The sequence below is a fragment of the Capsella rubella genome, unplaced genomic scaffold (assembly GCF_000375325.1).
Source record: "Capsella rubella cultivar Monte Gargano unplaced genomic scaffold, Caprub1_0 scaffold_3, whole genome shotgun sequence".
Lineage (NCBI taxonomy): Eukaryota > Viridiplantae > Streptophyta > Magnoliopsida > Brassicales > Brassicaceae > Capsella > Capsella rubella.
In genome coordinates, this window is record NW_006238921.1 from 4,994,971 (window position 1) to 5,019,397 (window position 24,427).

The window sequence follows — 24,427 nt, forward strand, 5'->3', positions numbered from 1 at the left end:
CTCTCTCTCTCTCTCTCTCTCTCTCTCTCTCTCTCTCTCTCTCTCTCTCTCTCTCTCTCTCTCTCTCTCTCTCTCTCTCTCTCTCTCTCTCTCTCTCTCTCTCTCTCTCTCTCTCTCTCTCTCTCTCTAGTGCATTAAATTTCTTTAAGAACCAGTTTTTATGAATTGAATCATGTTCTGCTGCTACACATCGGGTCGGGTCGACTGTTTTGGTTTATGAATTGAATCATGTTCTGCTACTATTCTGAACGTGAGTTAATATTTTTTGGGTCCAATACTTTTAATAACATTACAGAAGATCCAACTAACTCTGTTTTGGTTTGAACTACTCTGTTTTTTTTTTTTCTAATCTTTTTCACTCTAACCTAACCTAACCTAACCTAACCTGCGCTCTCACGGTTTAGATCCGATAATCCGAATCCTTACGCCACGATTTGTTTCCCATGTTACAAAACCCAATCTTATTTCTACTTTCATATTGCTATTTCCAAAAAAAAAGAATACATACATGATGATATAAGATACTCTCTGTTTCATTAAGTAAACCCTAGAAGCTGCCTTGCGCTGACATTTATATGGATGATTTGAATAATAACTAAAACGACCTAACAGTATACGAAACGTATCTTCGGTTATGTTTGGGCTTGGACACATATGTGAACCGAAAAAAATATAGTCACGTGAAGAATGTTACGATCGACAGTCATTCAATTTTCCGTGAATTTATTGAGAATCCAAGCAATGATGTTCAATCCTTTTCAATGGCATTAATTTCCTTCCAATTTACGACCTAATTAGGGCATCCTTATTAGGGTATCTTACATCAATGTTTTCCTTAAAAAAGTCAATTTTAAGGAAAACATTGATGTAAGATACCCTAATAAGGATGGTCTAATAGTGTTTGTGAATTGTGAGTATCACTACTCACATCGGTTGGTTACCAGGCAGGTCTTAATATGGAAAGGCACACACAATTGATATTTGCTGAAACATGACATTATTCAAAAACACACTAACTTGAAAACACATAGAACAAGACCATAAATGATTCACAAGGAACAAGACCATAGATCGAACTAAAATGACTTGTTATGAGATTAGGTGCATTGAGGATATGATTAGTCCATGAAAAATTCAGTTGTGTCTGCATGCAATGTAGCTAGCAAGAGCCACCAGAGGCGCCGCCTTTTCCCGATCAAACCCTAAAAGCTGTTCCTCCGCTTCCATGCTCAGTTTCTCTGCAAATTCCCTTGATCTCTCCAGACCTATCAGCCTTGGATACGTCACCTTTCCGGCCATTACATCTTTTCCAGCGGTCTTACCCAATTCCTCAGTGGATTTCGTTACGTCAAGAATATCATCGACCACCTGAAACAGTAGCCCAATACACCTCGCATACTTTCTAAGCTTCTCGATTTCTTCCTCCGTTCCACCTCCCATTATAACCCCTAACACCGCCGCTGCCTCCAATAATGCCGCCGTTTTGTGGAGATGGATGAACTCTAGATGCTCCAATCCGACGCTGTCTGGATCCATTCTTTCGCTGGTTAGATCTATCATTTGTCCAGCAACCAGCCCTGTTGTCCCTATGGCCTTTGCCAGCTCAATTACCGCATGGATCATCCTCTCAGGAACGACCAACCCACTAGACCTAACAGTCATGTGTTCAAACGCCAAAGCAAGGAGTGCATCACCTGCCAAAACCGCCATGTTTTCTCCAAATACCTTGTTTAGGCAAAAAAAAGTGTTTAACACTAATGAATAGTTACTGAATGATGAAATCTAGTGACCAATTCTTTGAGACTTCATATGATTTTTAACGACATACCTTGTGGCTGGTGGGCTTGCCTCTACGGAGGTCGGCATTGTCCATGCACGGGAGATCGTCATGAATAAGAGAGCTTGTGTGGATCATCTCTACCGCGCAAGCAGCTGGCATGGCAGTAGCCTCGTCGCCTCCCACAAGCTCGCAGGCGGCAATGCAGAGCAGAGGCCTCACACGTTTCCCGCCAGCTAGCAATGAGTACCGCAGGGCCTCCTGGACCGTGAGGGGTTCTTGGAGCGGTACTGAAACGTTGAGAGCCGCACTTACAGATTCAGCTTTACGGTTCATATAGGACTTGAAGTCAAAGGGAGAGTGGCGATCATTGCTATTTCCCTCTGTTGGAATCACGTCTCGGCCTGGTAATGAGGTGAGTGCAGAAGAGATAGTGCGTTTTTTAAGAGTCTTGACGGATGATATGGAGTTGTCTCTTCTTTCTTTGGATTGAAGGAAGAGGGGGAATGAGCTGAGAAGAACAGTAGTAGCCATGGTCGGTCCACCTTCTCTAGAAGAACTTTATGATTGGTGCCCATTAAGAGTCTGTGGAGCTCTTAATAAGTTTCTTCTAGTCGGAAGCAATGAAGGTCAATTTTAACTTGTATTATCGGCTAACAAGATAGTATGGTTTTTAATCATTAAATTACATAAATAAACATGCAGTTACTTATTTACTTACCACGTACATATATCAATATAATTTTTAACTTGGATACATTAAATAATTAGGAAAATAAACAAATATCAATGTAAAACATGATAGATACAGTATGTGAATTAATTGAGAATCCACTTTGTGAGCTCTGATCCTATAATTATGATTCTTTCATTATCAAAGCGTTAAACCTCATCAGACAAAGTGATAATTCGGGCTTTGGGTTAAAGTGGATGCTGAGTCTCGAATCTGCAATATGAACTGTTGTTCATTCCTTTAATTTTTTACTGGAATATGTGAATCTAAAGAGATCTCTTTCCTTTCTCTATATAGCAAGAGTGTTTTGGAGGTGCCTTGAAATTACAGATAGAGAAACTCAAGGTACAATCTCTTTTATTACTTCATGATTTGTAGTTAGAGCAATGTGAGTTTTGGAGTCATTATGAAAGGGGTATTGGGTGGACGTACAAAGAGGTCAAAAAGTGTTCGATTTTGCCTTTGGGTTCACTGTATCCATCACCCTCTTTGTAGAAAACATCGAAGAGGCGTGCAAAGTTGAGGCATCGCAGTAGAACCTGGCGCGGCACATGGTCATGTGTGTTCATGAACTCCTCCATAACCACTTTTCTGTGGTCGATGTACATTTTACGCAACTCCTGGGATGCTTCGTCCTTGGTGACTCCATATTGTTTCATGTAACAGTTGAGCCCATTAGCCACCTCTCCTCTGTTCATCTCGGTCTGCAAATATCATTTATTCACGAGGACTAGAGAAGAGGAAAACAAAAATCACAAGCACCAAAAAGATCCCTTTAGTTTGTTGTGTACCTCGTAGCTTCCTATGTCATTTGCTATACGGAACATTACATTCAGAGCTTCGATGATTAGGGGTCTGGAATCGAGCCACTCAAAAGCTTCCTTCTCATTGATATCTTCCATTCCTATAAAGCAATACGCTGCATAATCACTCATCCCAGCTGTCAACAACCCAACCTTCATGTACTCATCAAAGGTTGGTACATGGCCTGTTCGTGCCCACTTTGATATCTGTTTATTGGCGTTCGCAACAATCTTGTACTGTGTTTGAGATCCAAAGAACTAATTAGAGTCCACAAACTATACATCTACATTGGTTTTAAATTCCGCTTGTGTGGCTGTATTACCTTTTCCAACACTTGTTTCACGCCGTATGATCGTCCTTTCGGTCTCATTTCTTGTTCAATCTCTTTCATAACTTCAAACAAATTTTCGAGGACGATCCGCAAATAGTCCGGTAGTTTATCATCGGCACCAATATTCAACCTGGCCGGGCCAAGAACTTTCACACGCTTAAATAAATTTAAAAGAAAAAGAATGCGGCATATATATATGAATAAACACACATATGTATACATATACAGCTGCACCTCTGCATATATTCATTAAGAACCCTAACTTCTGCAAAAGTTGCATATGCATCATATGTATCATCCACAACATTCAAGATCATGATGGTTTTAGCCACTATGATCCTCCCAAGAGAATATTGTGGCTCGAAGTACGGTCCCAGACACCCGAGATGGCACTCTACAAGTCTATCCCTGATGTAAGGTAGCTTAGATACAAGATCTAAGTCCTTCCACCATCTGCAACCAAAAAAGTTAATGAATAGGGAAAACTGAAATCGAGACCAATGTTATCAGTCAAGGTTAGAGATGAGTATGTCACTTGGTGAGAGTTTTGAGCTCTTGGATGTAATGAAACTGGCAAAAGTTGAAGCTAAGCTTTGCAAACTTGAGCAGGATCTCGTCGTGACCTTCTTCTTGTTCGTAGTAAGATATATATTCTCTTGCCACTAGTACTTCTATGTTACAGTATCGAGATATGTTTAGTGAGTTTTTTATATGCTTGAAGAGGTGGGGAGTTGCACCGGATACGTTACCACCTGCCCATGACTCCAAGTGATTCCTCGTAAAACTTAATGCTTCATCCATTATATCTTCAGTGGGTGTTCCCAGATGCGCTACTTCGAAAAACTGTAGCAGTCCTCTAACATCTCTGGCTAGACTCTCCTTGAACTTCCCATCTTCACCTCTGAATTTATCAAAGGCATCTACAATGAAACCACGTAATCAAAGTAGATTTGTAATTAAGTAAGTACATATATGTGTTCTGCTATGAATATGTTGCATGCATGTATGCGAATCAAAGAAACTGACATTATCTTACCGCAAGACATCTTGTGACCGTACAGTCTAAAGACCTCAAACATAATGGAGATTGTTTCCAAATCATCTTCCCCAACCATTATGTCATCCAACTTTTTGAAACTCTGTTTAAGGATCTCTTGAATATCCATATCAAAATGATAAGAGATCCCGAGGCTGACGAGCAAATGGATGAGACGAATCTTCTCCTTGTCGCTGCTTTGAGAAGACACGAGCATGTCCCTCACCAGCGGCTTCATAGTTTCAATCTCTCTTTCTAGTTCATCAAATTCCTAAGAAAATGTATACGATTGGCTGGTCAAGAACCATGTTTTCTACAACAAGATATGTGAAAAAGGTTCATATTCACTTACAGTGCGGTCGTGGGAAACAGAGAGAAAGTGATCTCCCCAAAAAGAGGGAGAAAAATGCGTGGAAGGACGACTACACTCGAGATCATCACTAGTCTTAGTAGATCTTACACAGACCAAGTGGTTTTTTTTTGCCGGTTTCAGGGAAAGAGTGGGCTCGTGAAGCCAACGCTGAGGAAAGAGAGAGAGGTTGGTCGTGAGACAGAGAGGGACGCTGTGAACGTTAGCAAGACCAAAACTCATTATTGTTGCTTCCATGTTGTTGCTGTAACAAGAGAAAGACGGAATAGTATTTAGAGGAACCCTGTTTTTAAAGGATTTGATTTCTATTTCATATTACTCTGTTTTATGTAAGTAAACCCTGGACGCTGTCTTTTGATATGGTTGGATATGGTTGGGCGGCAAATGTCAGATGATAATTTAATTCGATTCAGTGGGAAATTCAAATTAAGTATGATGTTATTCAGTCCATCCAAATGTCAATCAAAGGCTGGTCTTAATATGGAGAGGCACACACAATTGATATTTGCTGAAACATGACATTAACGTTGAAAAACACAGTTCAACTAAAAACACTGAGAACAAGACCATAAATGATTCACAAGGAACAAGATCATCGATAATGCCACCAAAGAAAAAACAAGGCCATAGATCGAACTAAAATGACTTGTTATGAGATTAGGTGCATTGAGGATATGATCAGTCCATGAAAAATTCAGTTGTGTCTGCATGCAATGTAGCTAGCAAGAGCCACCAGAGGCGCCGCCTTTTCCCGATCAAACCCTAAAAGCTGTTCCTCCGCTTCCATGCTAAGTTTCTCTGCAAATTCCCTTGATCTCTCCAGACCTATCAGCCTTGGATACGTCAGCTTTCCGGCCATTACATCTTTTCCGGCAGTCTTACCCAATTCCTCAGTTGATTTCGTTACGTCAAGAATATCATCGACCACCTGAAACAGTAGCCCAATACACCTCGCATACTTTCTAAGCTTCTCGATTTCTTCCTTCGTTCCACCTCCCATTATAACCCCTAAAACCGCCGCTGCCTCCAATAATGCCGCCGTTTTGTGGAGATGGATGAATTCTAGATGCTCCAATCCGACGCTGTCTGGATCAATTCTTTCGCTGGTTAGATCTATCATTTGTCCAGCAACTAGACCTGTTGTCCCTATGGCCTTTGCCAGCTCAATTACCGCATGGATCATCCTCTCAGGAACGACCAACCCACTCGACCTAACCGTCATGTGTTCAAACGCCATAGCAAGGAGTGCATCACCTGCCAAAACCGCCATGTTTTCTCCAAATACCTTGTTTAGGCAAAAAAGTGTTTAACACTAATGAATAGTTACTGAATGATTAAATCTAGTGACCAATTCTTTGAAACTTCATATGATTTTTAACGACATACCTTGTGGCTGGTGGGCTTGCCTCTACGGAGGTCGGCATTGTCCATGCACGGGAGATCGTCATGAATAAGAGAGCTGGTGTGGATCATCTCGACCGCGCATGCAGCTGGCATGGCAGTAGCCTCGTCGCCTCCCACAAGCTCACAGGCGGCAATGCAGAGCAGAGGCCTCACACGTTTTCCGCCAGCTAGCAATGAGTACCGCACTGCTTCCTGGATCGTGAAGGGTTCTTGGAGCGGTACTGCAATTTCGAGAGCCGCACTTACAGATTCGGCTTTACGTATCATATACGAATTGAAGTCAAAGACCGAGTTGCAATCATTTCTTTTTCCCTCTGCTGGAATCATGTCTCCGCCTTGTGAGGTGACTGCACAAGAGAGAGATAAAACGGTGTGTTTCTGGAGATTATTGAATGAAGATATGGAGTTGTTTCTTCGTCCTCTGGATTGGATGAAGAGAGAGGATGAGCTGAGATGAACAGTAGTAGCCATGGCCGATCCACCTTCTCCGATATAATTTTATAATTGGGTATGCCCAGTTAAAAGAGTTATGTGGAGCTCTTAATAGGTTCCTATCAATGCTTGGAAGCAATGAAGGTCAACGTATATACTTTGTTATTTGAAATTGTAATCTGCGAACAAAGTAATATAAATTTTCAATTATGGGTTGCATATGTCCACGTTCTATGTACATATGTTAACAAAGTAAGAAGTTCAAAATAATCATTAGAATAATTGACTGCAGTTCAGATGCCGTTAGTGATTGGAGAAAATACTAATAAAAAGTTTGACTTCAGAATCCTAGAGAATTATGAGCCTTTTGCCCAATCTTTAGTCAAGACATTGTGAACTATAATAATTTTTCTGTAAAGTCTGAACCTAGAACATAATGACTGTCTTCACTTCTGGGACACTTGATCAGGTTAAGTAAAATATAGAGAATCAGGTACTTACAGTTCATGTTTGATCTGCTGTAGGAGAACACGTTTGGGGCATTGAATCCACGAGTGACGAGAGCAAAGCAAATCTCTTGATCTGCGAGAGAAAACCATATACTCTCAGATAGCATGCAAAAGTCTGATACATAAAAGGCAGATAACTTAGCTGGTGTATGAATGGGTCACCTGTTTATATCAGGATCAAGTGAGTTTTGAACTAACAAGTCAAACGCAATGCTCATCTTTGCAATTCTGCAGTCTTTAGATCAATGCAGTCAAAACAGATGTTATGCGGAACACATTACTGAAAGCACAGAGCTTCGGATGATTTGTTTTTCCTTGAGCATCCATTTTAGTATTCAACCAGCAAAAACATCCTCATGCTCTCTATTGCTCACAACATGCGGGTACTAAAAAAGTCTTAGGTGGTATCACCCATTTTATGCAGCACTATGAACAACTAACTTCACGCATTTATATGTCTTTTTTTTTTTGCTTTTAATCCTAGGTAATATCTGCCACGGCAACCATGTCTTTCTTGGTCATCTCTTCTGAAAAAGTTGAGAAGCTTCAGATATTTCGTCATACTCACACTCTGGAGGCATGGATGAAACTAACCCATTAATCTTCCCACAGGCTTGAAACTATAACTTACAACCGACATCTCCCCTCGTCTCACTTTCAGAAACAAACCAAACCCATGATTAAAACAACCATCAACCATTGCAGTTCAGAAAATCACATTATTTTCGGAGGGCAGCATCAAATATACATCCCCTTTGCAATACCCATCAAATAGCGAGATAATAAGAGCGTTGGGAGAAACAAGATGCAACCAATTTGCAACCGTAGTTCAAACGAATCGTGGCACTTAAAAACCTCTGTTCAGAATCCAAGGCGTAACCATGACATTGTAAGAAGTTGTGGCCTTGTGAGTTCTCTGGGGCATTTCGTCGAACACCTTCCTTGCTTTACCCATCATACCGTTTATACACATAAGAGGTCATAAGATCCAACACGATATACACCTGCTGAAATTTTCTTCCATATTTGATATCTCTGGTCTGAAGATCGCAGTGACCGGACGGGTTTGCTTGATTTCAGAAAATAGCGTGGCGTGTACGTTTCCCCACTTGAGCTTAGAAACAGTATATGCCTAGATAAACTGGAGAAACGCCGAACGCGCACCTGAGTAGAAACCGTAGATTAAGCCATTGGTTGCAATCGCTGGCATGACGACGGCATGGGTTGAATCGAGAGAGGGACGGGAGAGGCGGGAAGCAACCTCAAGGGTTCTCTATCAGCGCAAGCCACTTTATTTATTTATAATACTGTAATAAGATTATAAAGGGTAATTTCGTTATTCAACGTCATACGCTTCCTTTAATTTGAATCGTAACATCCTTTGAACAAAACATCCTTTGACTTTAACCTCTAGTTGTTGTTGTCAACATGATAATTGATACGTTGTTTCTAAAATTTTGTTGTGTAAAAGCCACCGGACTTGTACGTATTCGCCCCAAATTATCACCTTAAACACGGCCGCTTACGAGGAGGAGCCACCCTCAACATCGTATCTTTCGTACAAGCAAACTAAAAAGGGGACGGGAGAAACATGTTATGTAGTGTGTGTCAGTGGGAACAAGTTCCCCATCAAACTTTGATTAGTCTACATAGCTTTGAGAGTTTTACAAGACGACTTTACCACCTTACTTTTGGTTTGATGAGACACAATTTTATCTTCTCTTAAAATGCAATCTTTATGTAAGATAAGATTAAAATTAAAAGGTTTGTATCATATATTTTACACTAAAGGGATGTTCCGACAAAAACATTAGAGAATAATTTGGAGAAGATTAAAGAAGAGTAAAAGAGAGGTGGAGACATGTGTACCGAGCGATAATTGATGCGACGAAGATGGGGTAGGTCGGTCCACTAGAAGAACCACCACTCGTGCTAATGCTTCGAATCTCATTTATTCGGTCAAATCATATACTTCTTCTCCAACGTCCAACACCCACATGTGACACGTACCTTATCAAGCATATCGTTCGTATACGACCCCTCCAAATTAAAGTTTCCTATTTTTTCTTTAAATATATCTCAAATACTGATTTTAGTGTCGGTACGTGTATTGTGTGATTGTGACATCCATTTGCATTCCTACATTATAATTATGTCAAACACAAACCAATAATATTTCGAACCGTTTTTATTCGTACAAATTACAAAACTTATGAAGAAATTATCTATTAGCTAGATTTACTTTGTTTTATTTAAAGTAGATACATATAAAGCTTTTACAAATTCTGAGACATTTTATGGTATTTATAACACATCTTCTTACGTACACCCCCGATGCCAGTCAATAATTATGATTTTAGATCCGAAACGTTTCAATTAATCAAATTGTTAATTAAAAGGTAATACAAATTTTATCAATTGTTAAAAGGTAATACAAATTGTATCAATTATGTGGGTTTTTTTTTTGTGGGTATTTCATATATTCTCTATTCCACATATTTTGTTTTCACTTCTCATAATGTTTTGGTTGCCAGTTGCCACCAATCATAACTATTTTGTTTTTGTTTAAGAAATGATATAATTGGTATATGAAATAGATTTTGACATTTCATTCAAATTATTCTTTCCTGTAGAAATCAATTCTTCAAGAATAAAATCTTTCATAAAAATATTTTTACTTTGTGGATATTTTATTGTACTGGTATTTTTCTTTGTCTACATAGTTAGTGGTATTATCCGGAGCATTTTTTTAAAGTTCTCCATTTTCAAAAATAAAATAATTCTCTGCGTCCGTTGATTTGTTCCTAAATTAATTGCAAACACGAGTAAAAGTTAGATGTCTTGGCTTTGTTTCTTCGCCTGTCCTAAAACCATATCTAAAAGTGGGTTTGTGCATTGTACCAAACTTGAAAGATCTTGCCTGTACGCATATTCCACTTGGTACATTTGGAATTTGACATTCAACTAACTTTATTTAATTATATATTTATGCTCTAGAATTAATTTTCATTCAGTCATGTCTCATCAATGGTCCATTACCAGTTAGGCCAAAAGCTATACTATCTCAATTCTCATTCTTTAGTATTAGCTATTATATATTATCATCATCAATATCACATTACATATATATGATCACATGATTGGTCGTGTAGTGTGGGGGGACATCTTATCTCATATGCCAATTTGCCTAATTAATTAATTAACCCTTTCCCTATATATAAGACCTTAGCTTTGGCTCAAGCTATAATATATTTTTAGAGTAGTACATAAATATTTCTCTCTTCAAAACTCTTTTGATCCCCTCTCACAAATGGCGTCTGTGCAATGTGCGTTTGATCATCATCAAGGTGGCATGGAGATTAACAACGATGAGCTTATCATGTCGTTCTTGGAAGAAGAATCACCACCATTGGAAAACCATAGTAGCATCAACAAAGAGGAAGAAGAGAAATTAAATCGTGTGATTAGATCACTAGAAGTGGAGATCAACATGACTTCTCCGACGACCATAGAAGCCAGGAAAATGGATCTGCAACAGACAACATGCGGTCTTGAAGATGATCATTTCGGATGGTTTAACGACTTTGATATTGGTATGATTTCGTCGCAAAATGATGATGAGATGATGAATTGGTGTACAGAACTTTCTTACATGGATGGTATGGTAGATACTAGTAGTGTTCTTGAGATTGAAGGTGGTGATTATTACTCTCATATTAACTATGGACTTACATTTGAGGAACCAACTCTTTCTCTATGGCAAGAGGATACTGATGTAGTTATGTACTGATTGATTTCGTGAAGTCATAAGATAGCAAAAGCTGTGTCATAATCCGTTAACAAAAAGTAAACAAAGTCTGTTTTATAAATCTTTAACAAAAGAGAAGAAGGCTGTTTCAATCAGTTAATTAACCTTTAAAATTCATGTATGTATTAGTAAACGTTATGTTAATGTTACATGCTCTTTTCTTTTACCTATAAAAATGTTACATACTCTCTCTTTTTTTTTTTTTCCTTTTATAATTGTTATGATTTTTAAGAAATTAATAGAAAAATGTGTTAAAAACTCTTTATGGTGAATCGTGATTATCACTTGAAAAGAATAATTTAGCCGTCAAGACTAGATGCATCTACGTATAATTAACTTAATAAGGAGAAAAAAATGGCATATATATGTCACTATCAGATTAAAGATAACAGTATAACACTAATATCAAAATAAGTGATCAAAGGGCAAATGGTTTTGGACTCTTGGTGTAGAATTTGGTTAAAAAATTTTGAATCTAGTTTGGATGTTAAATCATGACAGAAATTTCTGAAAAGTGAAAATCACGTTACCTGGCTTTAGTACTATAAAACATAACTAAACCCAAAAAAATATGAAAGTCTTTTGTTTTGTGTGTCAACAACATGCGATACGCGAATTTGGATTCATATCATCGACAACAACAGTTAACAACAAGTGATGGTTGGATGTGAGAATTTTTCGAAGAACTTTTGAAACTGATTTGGAGACTTTAAAATAAGGTTATAGCCTAGTTTATTGAGTTACAATTCAGAATGCATAACATAGCACAAAGCCCATGGGCCATGGGCGATTGATCAACATATCCATGAATAACTGGATATATACAGTACTCAATAGTCCACTTCTGTATACAGTATGTATCAGGCGCAGACATCAATTCATAATTTTACTATGTACACTAATTAGTTATTTGATCAGATTAAAGATAACAGTATAACACTAATATCAAAATAAGTGATCAAAGGGCAAATGGTTTTGGACTCTTGGTGTAGAATTTGGTTAAAAAATTTTGAATCTAGTTTGGATGTTAAATCATGACAGAAATTTCTGAAAAGTGAAAATCACGTTACCTGGCTTTAGTACTATAAAACATAACTAAACCCAAAAAAATATGAAAGTCTTTTGTTTTGTGTGTCAACAACATGCGATACGCGAATTTGGATTCATATCATCGACAACAACAGTTAACAACAAGTGATGGTTGGATGTGAGAATTTTTCGAAGAACTTTTGAAACTGATTTGGAGACTTTAAAATAAGGTTATAGCCTAGTATATTGAGTTACAATTCAGAATGCATAACATAGCACAAAGCCCATGGGCCATGGGCGATTGATCAACATATCCATGAATAACTGGATATATACAGTACTCAAAAGTCCACTTCTATACATGTATCAGGCGCAGAAATCAATTCATCATTTACTGTGTACACTATTTAGTTAATCTTGCACAAAACCACCATCAACTTAGCTTCACTCGTTAAGTGAAATTATCGTTTACAATACATACAGTTTGGAAATGTAGCTTGTGCAGTAGAGACAACGTAAGAGAAAAATCAAGACAAACGAAAAGTTCAGTTTGGTGTTCTATAAAAAAGCATTGGTTCTATTTGGACAACAAGTTAATTTTCTAGTCTTTTTGGGTATATTCTTAGTGACTAAGAAATAGATTGCATATGATATGAACATCAAGTATATGCTTTTATATTCCAATTCATCATTTTAATAAGATTTGGCTGCTTTACAGTCAATCAACTTCCTTTTCTTTTCTTTTCTTGATTTTTTTTTCTATTCCCATGCACGTTGGTATATTATGGTGTAAACTATTACTGTGAAGCCACTTTTTTAAAAGCAGAGGCTATGCAACAAACACTTCTTTTTATTGTTTAGTGTTTACCATCCAATGAAATTAGTAAACTACTACATATACCAGGCAGATGTTTGTTTCTTCATATCTTATTATGTATCTTTTAACTTTAATTTTGGAGAAAAAAGCTTACTTAGTTAATTAAAAAGTTCTTTCCAACTTTAATCTTTCTGACATGTAAGACCAATTATGCAAAGCTAATTTAACACTTCTCCTCTATAGAAAATAGACTTCAATATAGTAAATCTCAACTTTCTTGTATATGACAATGTTTCCAAGGATTTTAATCACAACATGTAGCAATAAAAACTTGAACCTATCAGGAAATCTATTTACGTTAAAATAATAATAATCAAGGTATATATATAACTATAAACTATCTAAATATTCCAGGATATACAAAGTCTTTTTTTTTTTTGTTTTTAATGTGATTTGAACTCACCTAAACTAATGCAAAATCAATGTGATCAATACTGTTTTTTCCAATATATTATGTAATAGCACCTATATATAAATCACAAAACGAACTTTGTGACGTAAACTCTATTAAGAAAAATGTTATAGTAAAGTGAAAAACTGATTTTTTTCCCACATATCTACCTCTTTATCTTAAAAAAAAAATAATAATCATCATTACTTTAAACAAAAAATTTCTGCATATTATATCACTGTAAATCAAGAAGGAATATATAATCTCCCAAGAGCTTATAAAAATGTTATTGAGAAATAACAATTTAACATTTGTTTTCCCTCTCAAAAAGAACGGCCAAACTAATAAAGAAAGCAAAAAGCCAAAAACAAAAAGAAAAAAAAAAAAAGAAAAGAGAAGAAATCGCACTCATCATCATCATCCCTCTCAAAATCCTCTCTTTTTCAAAAAAAAATTCCGCCATGGAAACTCACCTCGCTAAGCAATTACCGCTTTATATAAATCCTCACATCTCCACTCACCACTTCCCTCCTTCCTCCTTCCCTCCCTAAACCCCACCGACGACGAGCAAATCCCTAGAAGAAGAAATATCAGCTTAATTCGCTTGATTCTGATTTTTTTCTCTCTCTCTCTCTCTCAAAATATGTCTAACGAAATCGTCCCCGTCGACCCCATCGACGTTCCTAGCACTAGTTACTCACGCCCTATTCTGGGTCGTCGTGAAGATGATTCACCAGAACGAACAACCGGGCACGATTTCACGAGATCCCTAACTTTTCGGGAACATGTTTCGTCGGAGCCTTTTGATAGCGAGAGGCTTCCTGCCACATTAGCCTCAGAGATTCAGCGGTTTCTTCGTATAGCTAATTTGGTTGAGTCTGAGGAACCTCGTATTGCTTATCTTTGTTAGCTCACTCTCCCCTCTCTTCCCTAATTTTTTCAGCTCAATTTTCGAATTTCCCCTGTTTTTTTTTCTTCGAATTTTCGAGCTTTCTTTACCAATGTTGAAACTTTGCGGGTTGCAGGCCGGTTTCATGCTTTCGAGATAGCTCACCACATGGATAGGAACTCTACGGGAAGAGGTGTACGGCAGTTCAAAACTTCACTTCTTCAAAGGCTTGAACAGGCAAGTCATCAAAACCAGTAGAGATGGAAGCTAAACAGATGATCCAGTTGACTTTTGTTTTGACTTCTTTGTATCCTTTCTAGGATGAAGAGTTTACTGTGGGAAGAAGGAAGGAGAAGAGTGATGTTCGGGAGCTCAAACGTGTTTATCATTCTTACAAGGAGTACATTATTAGACATGGTGCAGCATTCAATCTCGATAATAGGTACTACTTTTACTAACTATTGCTTCCTTTTTTTTTTTACTTCAATTTCAGGCAGCCAACGCTTAAATGTTTGGATTTTTTTCTCTTAATAGTCAGCGAGAGAAGTTGATTAACGCACGCAGAATTGCTTCTGTTTTGTATGAAGTTCTTAAGACAGTCACAAGTGGTGCTGGCCCGCAGGTTCTTGCCTCTTTTTTTTTGTTTTTTGGTTTCTCTCCTCCCGAATCTATATATATAACTTGTGCATTGGTTTCACAATTTAGGATGGCTAACTTGAAATACTCTGTTTCATGATAGGCCATTGCGGATAGAGATAGTATTCGTGCAAAATCTGAGTTCTATGTGCCATATAACATTCTTCCTCTTGATAAAGGAGGGGTACACCAAGCCATCATGCATCTGCCTGAGGTATACATATATATTGTCTCATGGGGAGGAAAGCAAACTATTTTGTTTTCTAACCAATTAATCACTGTTTCTATATGTTTTGTTTTCTTGTTCTGATTTCTTATTCTAGTATGCATTGTTCTCTCACACAGCTTTTTGTTTTTTTAACGGTGAAATTTTCCTTATGTCCTAAAATTACAGATTAAAGCTGCTGTTGCAATTGTACGTAACACTCGCGGGTTGCCTCCTCCAGAGGATTTTCAGAGACACCAGCCTTTTGTGGATTTATTTGAATTCCTTCAGTATGCATTTGGGTTCCAGGTACTTTTGAGGAACTTGGTATCAGTATTGTAAAGACTGTAGTTACAGATGGTGAACAGACTTTCAAATTTTTTCTTCCGCTAGAATGGAAATGTTGCCAATCAGAGAGAGCATATGATCCTACTACTCAGTAACACCATAATACGTCAACCTCAAAAGCAGTCTTCAGCACCGAAGGTGTTCTGTTATGTCGCCTTTTTCTTGAATAAATTAAGTTATCAGTCTTTGAAACTGATATTATCATAATTCTTGTAACCAGTCTGGTGATGAGGCAGTAGATGCGTTGATGAAGAAGTTTTTTAAGAACTACACAAACTGGTGCAAATTTCTTGGGAGGAAAAATAACATCAGGTATTTTTAGATAATCTTCATCTGTTCACCATCGATAGTTTTTTCTCTTCTTAAAAGCCATTTTTTAAAACTGTTTGGCCTCACGATCTACCTGCAGGTTGCCTTACGTGAAACAGGAAGCCCTACAATATAAAACACTGTATATAGGACTCTACCTTCTCATATGGGGAGAGGCGTCAAACTTGAGGTTCATGCCAGAGTGCCTGTGTTATATTTTCCACCATGTAAGCTTAAATTTTCTGTTTCTATGGTATTAATAATTCTTCTTAGGAAGTTCATCACTCAATCTGATCAAAATTCACAATGTTGATGTTGATGATAATTCAGATGGCATATGAATTGCATGGAGTTTTAACTGGTGCAGTCAGTATGATAACTGGGGAGAAGGTTCTGCCAGCATATGGTGTAGGACACGAATCTTTCCTTGTGAATGTAGTTACCCCCATATACAGGGTTGTCGAAAAGGTTATCTTCTGTTTGATGAAGTGCTTGAATTAACTTGAAAATGAGTAGTCAATTGTATATTATACGTCTACAGGAAGCTGATAAGAACAAGAATGGAACTGCTGATCATTCTATGTGGAGAAACTATGATGATCTGAACGAGTTCTTCTGGTCAGAACACTATGTTAAGTCTCTTTGCTACCATATCTGTGCTGAAAATTCGTGAACAACATCACTAATTAGTCATTTTTACGTCTTCTACAGGTCTCCCGAATGCTTTGAAATAGGTTGGCCAATGCGAGTGAACCAGGGAGATGGCGAGGAATGCTTAGATGGCCAATTTCAGCACGATTTTTTCTGTGTAGAATCATCAGATACCAGTAAGCCAGGGAGGTGGCGAGGAATGCTTAGATTTCGCAAGCAGACAAAGAAAACTGATGAAGAGATAGAGGATGACGAAGAACTTGGGGTACATATTCCTGTAACTCATGGATCTCTTCCCCTGATTATGCATGTGCATATACACACTAAGTAACCTAAAGAATACTGGAAGCCGTATTCATCGGTAGGCTGTTTCATTTGTGTCATAGCAGTATGGTGTTCCTAGCTTGTTCAAGAGACTTTGGAGCATATCGCTTAATATCTAAGTAAGCACATTATTCAAATTGGTCAATTCATGTGTGAACGGCTTCCAGAGTCATCATTTGAGAAAAAAGAACTTGGGCTGTCTGTAGGACTACGTCGTTAGGCTCAGCTAATTGCATTGGTTTGGAAAAATTTACAAAGATTGTAAGTCTCAAAAACGCTATATAGTTACATATTTCCTTGCATCATGTGATCTTCTTTTCATGTCAGGGTCTCAGTGAGGAACAAACTAAACCAACCTCAAGATGGCTGGGGAAGACAAATTTTGTAGAGACTCGTTCCTTTTGGCAGATTTTTCGAAGTTTTGACAGAATGTGGAGCTTCTTTGTTATGTCTCTACAGGTTCCTCTTCTGCTCTTTCATGATTCAAATTATATCCAAGTATACATTTTTTTTTTTTTGACATTATCCAAATATACTTATTTTCCTTTCAGGCATTAATAATTATGGCTTGTCATGATGTGGGATCTCCACTCCAAATGTTTAATGCCGATATATTTGAAGACGTCATGAGCATTTTCATTACCTCTGCAATTCTAAAGCTTATAAAAGGTTATCAGGCATCTTTAACATGAAACCTAAGATAAAATACTTATTGCTAAAAATTTATGGGGCTTGTTGCAGGTATTCTTGACATAATCTTCAAATGGAAGGCCAGAAACACTATGCCAATCAATGAAAAGAAGAAGCAGATGGTGAAGTTGGGGTTTGCTGCGATGTGGACTATAATTCTACCAGTGCTATATGCTCATTCAAGAAGAAAATACATGTGTTATTTTACAGATTACAAAACTTGGCTTGGTGAATGGTGTTTTTCTCCATATATGGTGGCTGTCACGATATACCTGACAGGAAGTGCTATTGAATTGGTCTTGTTTTTCGTTCCTGCCATCAGCAAATACATTGAGACCTCCAATCATCGCATCTTCAAAACTTTGTTGTGGTGGGGACAGGTACTTAAATGTCAGAAACTCTATACTTTTGTTCAGATTTCTCACAGTTGAGCATTAAAGCACATCATTGTATTGTAAATATCTTCAGTTTGTCCGTTTTACTTTTGGTGTATATCAAACGCACTTTACAAGTTACTATCCAATTACTTTACTGACAGCTAACTGATTTTCTGCAGCCTAGGTTATATGTTGGGCGAGGAGTGCAAGAAACTCAAGTGTCACAGTTCAAGTATGTCTCTGACCAAATTACCTCTATGTTACTTTTGTTAACCGTGTCTTTTCTCTTTTTCCGTGGTTTTTATATTTGTTTTCTGTTCAGATACACCTTCTTTTGGATTCTAGTTCTCCTGACCAAGTTTGCTTTCAGCTATGCATTTGAGGTAACTAGAACTGATGCAGTTCCCAGATAGGTGCTACTGATAACTGATGTGTATTCGTTGAGTTCAAAAAATTTCTTACATTCGTTATGATTTGAAATTGCAGATAAAGCCTCTAATAGAACCTACGCGACTAATAATGAAAGTTGGCGTGCGGAACTATGAGTGGCATGAAATTTTCCCATCAGGTTTACTCTTATTACACTTTTAATTTCTTATTCTTCTGTTGTAAAGTATCTATTGCAGCGTACTAAAGAACTTTTTGTTTCCTCCTTTATAGTGAAGAGTAATGCTGCTGCAATTGTGGCAGTATGGGCACCGATCATGGTGGTAAGTTCTCTGTAGGTGAATAAAAAGCTATGATTTTTCTAGCTCCATGCATACCTTCCATTATGAGACAAAATTTGAACTTTCAGGTCTATTTCATGGATACCCAAATATGGTATTCAGTTTACTGTACGATCTTTGGTGGGCTGTATGGAGTTCTGCATCACCTTGGTGAGGTAAGCACACCTTTGTTCAATGGGAGAGTTGTCATTTTTTGCATTTTTTGGCCAGGTGTTGATGTTACCAGGTTAACATGCTCCTTTATTTCTCTTAGATTCGAACTTTAGGCATGTTGAGAGGCCGGTTTCATACTTTACCTTCTGCTTTCAATGCATCTCTTATTCCACACTCAACGAAAGATGAGAAAAGGAGAAAACAAAGAGGCTTTTTCCCTTTCAGTTTAGGCAGGGTAAGAAGTTTTCTGAATCGATGTGTATATATCTAACGACTAAACTATGCACTTTTTTATGAGCTGGACTACTGGAGTATATTTACGTTTTAGGCATAAAGAAGTCATCCACTTTTTTTTTCCAGGGGTCTGACGGCCAGAAAAATAGTATGGCCAAGTTTGTCTTGGTGTGGAACCAAGTCATAAACAGTTTCAGAAAAGAAGATCTGATTAGTAACAAGTAAATTGCTCCCTTCTATATTGTATGCATGTAAAGTTCGGACATCTATAAATAGCTAATAATTGATATTTTTTATCTTCAGGGAACTAGATTTGATGACGATGCCGATGTCATCAGAGGTATTATCAGGAATCATCCGTTGGCCCATTTTCCTCCTTGCAAATAAGGTAGATCTTCTTACAAATTTTCTATACAATTATTTTTGGTGGGAATTTCGGTTTGTTGGTAAATATAGCTGCCCCATCTTACTAGTTTTCAACAGCTCTGAGCATTGCAAAAGATTATGTCGGGAAGGATGAGGTTCTCTACCGAAGGATTCGGAAAGATGAGTACATGTACTACGCAGTAAAAGAATGCTATGAATCTTTGAAGTACATTCTTCAGATTCTTGTTGTTGGTGATCTCGAGAAAAAGTATAGCCTCATAGCTAGTTACATATTTTATTTCACTTTCTGCTGGCTGCGGCATGTAACTTATATATTTTATATTGGCTTAGGATTATATCTGGCATAATTAACGAGATAGAAGAAAGCATCAGACAGTCAAGTTTGCTTGAAGAATTTAAGATGACTGAGCTCCCAGCGTTGCATGATAAATGTATTGAGCTGGTTCAACTCCTGGTAATCATCTTGTGGTGTTGCTATAGATTTTAGATTTTAAAGTGACAGCTGTCTAGTTTCCTAAATATATAGTAGCATATGTGGGTTCTTCTGTATATTTCAGGTTGAAGGAAGTGAAGAGCAACTCCAGGTTGAGAAAAGTGAAGAACTGCATGGTAAACTTGTAAAGGCTCTTCAGGATATCTTTGAGCTAGTAACAAATGATATGATGGTACATGGTGACAGGTTAGTGCTCGCAGTTATGGAGCCGTTGTTCTCTCTCTGTGAAGGAATGAGCAAGTTGACATAGCTTAATAATTTTTTTGTATGTTTAGGATTCTGGATTTGCTCAAGTCTCAGGAGGGGTCAGAAGAGGACACGGAAATCTTTATGAGGGTTATAGAACCACAGTTATTTGAATCTTATGGAGAACAGAGATGCATTCATTTTCCACTGCCAGATAGTCCTTCATTGAGTGAGCAGGTACCGTATGAGCATGCTGCAACATTCCACTGTTTCGATCCTGCGAAATTGCTGCTGTGTGCTGATAATCTACATTGGTTTGGCAGATCCAGCGTTTTCTGTTATTGTTAACCGTCAAAGATAGTGCAATGGACATACCAGAGAACTTAGAAGCTCGGAGGCGCATATCTTTCTTTGCTACTTCACTTTTCATGGATATGCCTGATGCTCCGAAAGTACGCAATATGATGTCATTCAGGTTTGCCTTCACGACTTTACCTTAGACAGATATTCAACATTATAACTTTATACTCAAAGTACATGCTTCGATGTTCAATTGATGACTAACACTTTGGTTGCAGTGTTTTGACACCACATTATCAGGAGGATATTAACTTTTCAACAAAGGAACTACATTCCACCAACTCTAGCGTGTCAATCATCTTTTATATGCAGAAGATTTTTCCAGGTAAGTCGCAATACGTGCTCGTTTTGATTGATGTCTGTATTCTCTTGTTCGTGTTTTAATGTATAATATTTGGGTTGTCAGATGAGTGGAAAAACTTTCTGGAGCGAATGGGATGTGATAATTTGGACTCATTAAAGAAAGAGGGTAAAGAAGAAGAGCTTCGAAGCTGGGCATCATTTCGCGGACAAACATTGAGTAGAACTGGTGAGAGAAGTAAGAATATGTGAAAATTGCCTAAGTGATCTTTATCACTCTTTAAATTAACAAATTTTTTGTTTCCATGCTTAACACAGTTCGTGGTATGATGTATTGCCGAGAAGCTCTGAAACTGCAAGCCTTCCTTGACATGGCAGATGACGAGGGTATGTCATCTTGGCTCTAGTCTTTGATCTTTGCAACTTCTGTTTTAAAACTTTTATGTGGTATATTCCAATGTAGTCTGTTTCTCCTCTAGATATTCTTGAAGGATACAATGACGTGGAACGAAGTAACAGACCTTTAGCCGCACAACTTGATGCATTAGCAGATATGAAATTCACATATGTTGTGTCTTGCCAAATGTTTGGAACCCAAAAATCAGCTGGGGATCCCCATGCGCAGGACATACTTGACCTGATGATAAAGTAAGCTTTTATTGTTATGCAAATTGTACTTGACCACAATTAGATACTTCGTTTCAGTAGCCAACGTTGTAAATGATTCCCTAAAGCACTGTTTACATGACTGTTGCACTTAGGTATCCATCTCTCCGCGTAGCATACGTTGAGGAGAGGGAAGAAATCGTGTTGGATGTTCCAAAGAAGGTTTACTACTCTATACTGGTAAAAGCTGTCAACGGTTTCGATCAGGTATCAATAACTTTTTGCCTGATAATTTGATGTGCAAGTTGAACTGTAAAATCTCTGGCACACTTTTATAGTCAATGATTAAACGTGGTTTTAACATTCTAGGAAATTTGCCGTGTCAAACTACCTGGTCCACCTAACATTGGAGAGGGGAAGCCTGAGAATCAAAATCACGCCATAGTTTTCACTCGAGGCGAAGCACTTCAGACGATCGACATGAACCAAGTAAGTTTTCTGTCTCTTGGATGTACAATTAATTAACCACCTCTGTGTCTTCTAAACTTCTGACATAAATGTTAGGATCACTACCTAGAAGAGGCTTTTAAAATGAGAAATCTCCTGCAAGAATTTCTTAGAAACCGTGGACGAAGACCTCCAACAATTCTTGGGTTAAGGGAACACATCTTCACCGGAAGGTTTGTTCCAGAAATACGTACATGCATATAAATATCGTTCTCCCTGAAACAACCAGGATATGGTCATGGTATCTCATAAGCAGGGAATTTACCGAGTTTCTGCATTGCAGTGTTTCTTCTCTAGCATGGTTCATGTCATATCAAGAAACCAGTTTTGTCACAATCGGTCAAAGGCTTCTTGCTAATCCTCTCAGGCAATAACCTCTAAGTTTCTAACCCTCAAAATCACAGTTTACCCTTGGTGCACCTAATAAGGAAACCTAATATTACTTTCACAAATTTACAGAGTCCGGTTTCACTATGGACATCCAGATGTCTTTGACAGAATTTTTCATATAACAAGGGGTGGCATCAGTAAAGCATCGAGAACAATTAATTTAAGTGAAGATGTTTTTGCCGGTACGAATTCACATATTAAGGACTTGACTCTCAGCAATTTTGTCAGGTTTACTTGTAGTTACACTCTTCCTTGTGTTCCCTAGGTTATAATACCACCCTACGACGTGGATGCATAACCTACAATGAGTACCTCCAAGTTGGAAAAGGTCGTGATGTTGGCCTCAATCAGATCTCAAAGTTTGAGGCCAAGGTGGCTAATGGAAACAGCGAGCAGACAATTAGCCGTGACATATACCGTTTAGGACAACGTTTTGATTTCTTCCGAATGTTATCTTGTTATTTCACCACCATTGGTTTCTACTTCAGCAGCTTGGTAACGTCCAAATTGGCTAAATAATAACCGTTTTATTGTTTCAGTTTTGGATGAATTCTGATTTCTGCTGACGTGTGTACAGATTTCAGTGATTGGGATATATATTTACCTCTATGGTCAACTCTACCTCGTGCTCAGTGGGTTGCAGAAGACGCTTATTCTTGAGGCCAAGGTGAAAAACATAAAGTCATTGGAAACAGCCCTCGCCTCTCAATCATTTATCCAGCTAGGTCTCTTGACCGGTCTACCAATGGTGATGGAGATTGGATTGGAGAAAGGATTTCTTATAGCCTTTCAAGATTTTATACTCATGCAGCTACAGCTTGCTGCATTCTTCTTCACTTTCTCTCTCGGAACCAAAACGCATTACTTCGGTAGAACAATTCTTCATGGAGGCGCCAAATACAGACCCACAGGGCGTAAAGTGGTGGTGTTCCATGCCAATTTCAGTGAAAATTACAGATTATATTCTCGAAGCCACTTCATCAAAGGGTTTGAGCTTATGATTCTTCTGGTCGTCTACGAGTTGTTCAAGCATACATCTCAAAGCAATATGGCTTACTCATTCATCACTTTCTCAGTGTGGTTCATGTCCCTTACATGGTTATGCGCCCCGTTTCTGTTCAACCCTTCAGGCTTTACCTGGGAAATAATAGTTGGGGATTGGAGAGACTGGAACAGGTGGATCAAAGAGCAAGGTGGGATAGGGATTCAGCAAGACAAGAGCTGGCAATCTTGGTGGAACGACGAGCAAGCTCATCTACGTGGCTCTGGTGTTGGAGCTCGTTGTTTGGAGATAATTTTGTCCCTCAGGTTCTTCGTGTATCAGTATGGTTTGGTATATCACCTTGACATTACCCAGAGCAGCACAAATATCATAGTCTACGCGCTTTCTTGGGTCGTCATTCTTGCCACATTCTTCACTGTCAAGGTAAAATCTCTCATCTCCTTTCTTCTCTGCTAGAGTATTAAAAAGATGCACAAAAACAGAACCAAAGTCAAGCTAGATTCTATCTGTTTGATCATGCAGGCCGTAGATCTAGGGAGACAACTATTCAGCACAAGAAAGCATCTCGTGTTTCGGTTCTTCAAAGTCTTCATCTTCGTGAGCATTCTAACAGTCATTATCACTCTATCAAACATCTGTCACCTCTCTGTCAAGGACCTTATAGTCTCTTGCTTAGCCTTCTTGCCCACTGGTTGGGGTCTGATTCTGGTACCAATCTTTCCCATTTCGATATACCTCTCACTGTTCAATCTAGTTTCTTACAGCATCCCCTAAAAAACTCGATGCAGATTGCACAAGCTGTTAGGCCAAAAATAGAAGGAACGAGCTTGTGGGAGTTCGCACAGGTTCTTGCTAGAGCTTATGATTATGGAATGGGTGTTGTTCTGTTTGCACCAATGGCTATCTTAGCATGGCTTCCAATCATTTCTGCGTTTCAGACACGCTTTCTCTTCAACGAAGCTTTTAACAGAAGGCTTCAAATTCAACCTATTCTTGCAGGGAAGAAGAAGAATAGATAAGATATGCCTCGTTTCTTTCTTCCACTCCTCTGCTTTGTACATCTTGTAACTACAGTATTTCACTTGTTATATTTATTCTGTACAAAAAATCCGGTTCATACTAAAATATTCCATTGGTGTTCAATATAATT

The 24,427-nt window shown here is 38.1% G+C and overlaps 5 protein-coding genes across 5 annotated transcripts; 2 read left to right on the plus strand and 3 right to left on the minus strand.

Moving 5' to 3' along the window:
- Positions 1 to 978: 978 nt before the first annotated feature.
- On the minus strand, positions 979 to 2,311 carry LOC17891662 (geranylgeranyl pyrophosphate synthase 3, chloroplastic). Its single transcript, XM_006300116.2, has 2 exons — positions 1,829 to 2,311; positions 979 to 1,725 (listed from the first exon to the last, which is right to left on the minus strand). The coding sequence occupies exons 1-2, from the start codon at positions 2,309 to 2,311 to the stop codon at positions 1,135 to 1,137; spliced, it is 1,074 nt and encodes a 357-aa protein (XP_006300178.1). The 3' UTR covers positions 979 to 1,134.
- A 460-nt stretch (positions 2,312 to 2,771) lies between these two features.
- Positions 2,772 to 5,288, minus strand: LOC17893899 (terpenoid synthase 18). The gene is made up of 7 exons (XM_006299952.2): positions 5,034 to 5,288; positions 4,682 to 4,952; positions 4,181 to 4,565; positions 3,880 to 4,098; positions 3,637 to 3,775; positions 3,302 to 3,550; positions 2,772 to 3,214 (listed from the first exon to the last, which is right to left on the minus strand). Exons 1-7 carry the CDS (start codon positions 5,286 to 5,288, stop codon positions 2,915 to 2,917), a joined length of 1,818 nt encoding a protein of 605 aa, XP_006300014.1. The 3' UTR covers positions 2,772 to 2,914.
- A 261-nt stretch (positions 5,289 to 5,549) lies between these two features.
- On the minus strand, positions 5,550 to 8,668 carry LOC17891938 (geranylgeranyl pyrophosphate synthase 3, chloroplastic). Its single transcript, XM_006297940.2, has 4 exons — positions 7,559 to 8,668; positions 7,389 to 7,469; positions 6,438 to 7,066; positions 5,550 to 6,336 (listed from the first exon to the last, which is right to left on the minus strand). Exons 3-4 carry the CDS (start codon positions 6,924 to 6,926, stop codon positions 5,746 to 5,748), a joined length of 1,080 nt encoding a protein of 359 aa, XP_006298002.1. The 5' UTR covers positions 6,927 to 7,066; positions 7,389 to 7,469; positions 7,559 to 8,668; the 3' UTR covers positions 5,550 to 5,745.
- Positions 8,669 to 10,636: 1,968 nt separating this feature from the next.
- LOC17891853 lies at positions 10,637 to 11,370 on the plus strand. The gene has a single exon (XM_006298656.2). It carries the CDS (start codon positions 10,707 to 10,709, stop codon positions 11,184 to 11,186), a length of 480 nt encoding a protein of 159 aa, XP_006298718.1. The 5' UTR covers positions 10,637 to 10,706; the 3' UTR covers positions 11,187 to 11,370.
- A 2,623-nt stretch (positions 11,371 to 13,993) lies between these two features.
- On the plus strand, positions 13,994 to 24,425 carry LOC17891879 (putative callose synthase 8). Its single transcript, XM_023785633.1, has 41 exons — positions 13,994 to 14,406; positions 14,527 to 14,627; positions 14,711 to 14,832; positions 14,925 to 15,012; positions 15,130 to 15,240; positions 15,421 to 15,540; positions 15,625 to 15,717; positions 15,800 to 15,891; positions 15,989 to 16,115; positions 16,219 to 16,356; positions 16,430 to 16,506; positions 16,600 to 16,804; positions 17,191 to 17,322; positions 17,415 to 17,532; positions 17,605 to 17,933; positions 18,110 to 18,162; positions 18,253 to 18,313; positions 18,417 to 18,498; positions 18,591 to 18,640; positions 18,727 to 18,813; positions 18,912 to 19,046; positions 19,172 to 19,266; positions 19,349 to 19,433; positions 19,519 to 19,679; positions 19,763 to 19,886; positions 19,990 to 20,111; positions 20,201 to 20,348; positions 20,435 to 20,586; positions 20,690 to 20,796; positions 20,878 to 21,000; positions 21,090 to 21,158; positions 21,251 to 21,419; positions 21,533 to 21,644; positions 21,747 to 21,866; positions 21,942 to 22,057; positions 22,168 to 22,251; positions 22,344 to 22,456; positions 22,540 to 22,769; positions 22,852 to 23,700; positions 23,800 to 23,985; positions 24,066 to 24,425. Exons 1-41 carry the CDS (start codon positions 14,145 to 14,147, stop codon positions 24,294 to 24,296), a joined length of 5,979 nt encoding a protein of 1,992 aa, XP_023641401.1. The 5' UTR covers positions 13,994 to 14,144; the 3' UTR covers positions 24,297 to 24,425.
- The last annotated feature ends 2 nt before the right edge of the window (positions 24,426 to 24,427 follow it).

Excerpts from the sequence above, each read along its gene's own strand:
- LOC17891662 (XM_006300116.2), bottom strand. The coding sequence starts at position 2,311 with ATGGCTACTACTGTTCTTCTCAGCTCATTCCCCCTCTTCCTTCAATCC. Across the intron at positions 1,726-1,828 it reads GCAAGCCCACCAGCCACAAG|GTATTTGGAGAAAACATGGC; the intron begins GTATGTCGTTAA and ends TGCCTAAACAAG.
- LOC17891853 (XM_006298656.2), top strand. The coding sequence starts at position 10,707 with ATGGCGTCTGTGCAATGTGCGTTTGATCATCATCAAGGTGGCATGGAG.
- LOC17893899 (XM_006299952.2), bottom strand. The coding sequence starts at position 5,288 with ATGGAAGCAACAATAATGAGTTTTGGTCTTGCTAACGTTCACAGCGTC. Across the intron at positions 4,566-4,681 it reads CGGTCACAAGATGTCTTGCG|ATGCCTTTGATAAATTCAGA; the intron begins GTAAGATAATGT and ends GTTTCATTGTAG. Across the intron at positions 4,099-4,180 it reads GAGCTCAAAACTCTCACCAA|ATGGTGGAAGGACTTAGATC; the intron begins GTGACATACTCA and ends TTTTGGTTGCAG.
- LOC17891879 (XM_023785633.1), top strand. The coding sequence starts at position 14,145 with ATGTCTAACGAAATCGTCCCCGTCGACCCCATCGACGTTCCTAGCACT. Across the intron at positions 18,814-18,911 it reads TTCTGCATCACCTTGGTGAG|ATTCGAACTTTAGGCATGTT; the intron begins GTAAGCACACCT and ends TATTTCTCTTAG. Across the intron at positions 20,587-20,689 it reads CGCAATATGATGTCATTCAG|TGTTTTGACACCACATTATC; the intron begins GTTTGCCTTCAC and ends CTTTGGTTGCAG.
- LOC17891938 (XM_006297940.2), bottom strand. The coding sequence starts at position 6,926 with ATGGCTACTACTGTTCATCTCAGCTCATCCTCTCTCTTCATCCAATCC. Across the intron at positions 6,337-6,437 it reads GCAAGCCCACCAGCCACAAG|GTATTTGGAGAAAACATGGC; the intron begins GTATGTCGTTAA and ends TGCCTAAACAAG.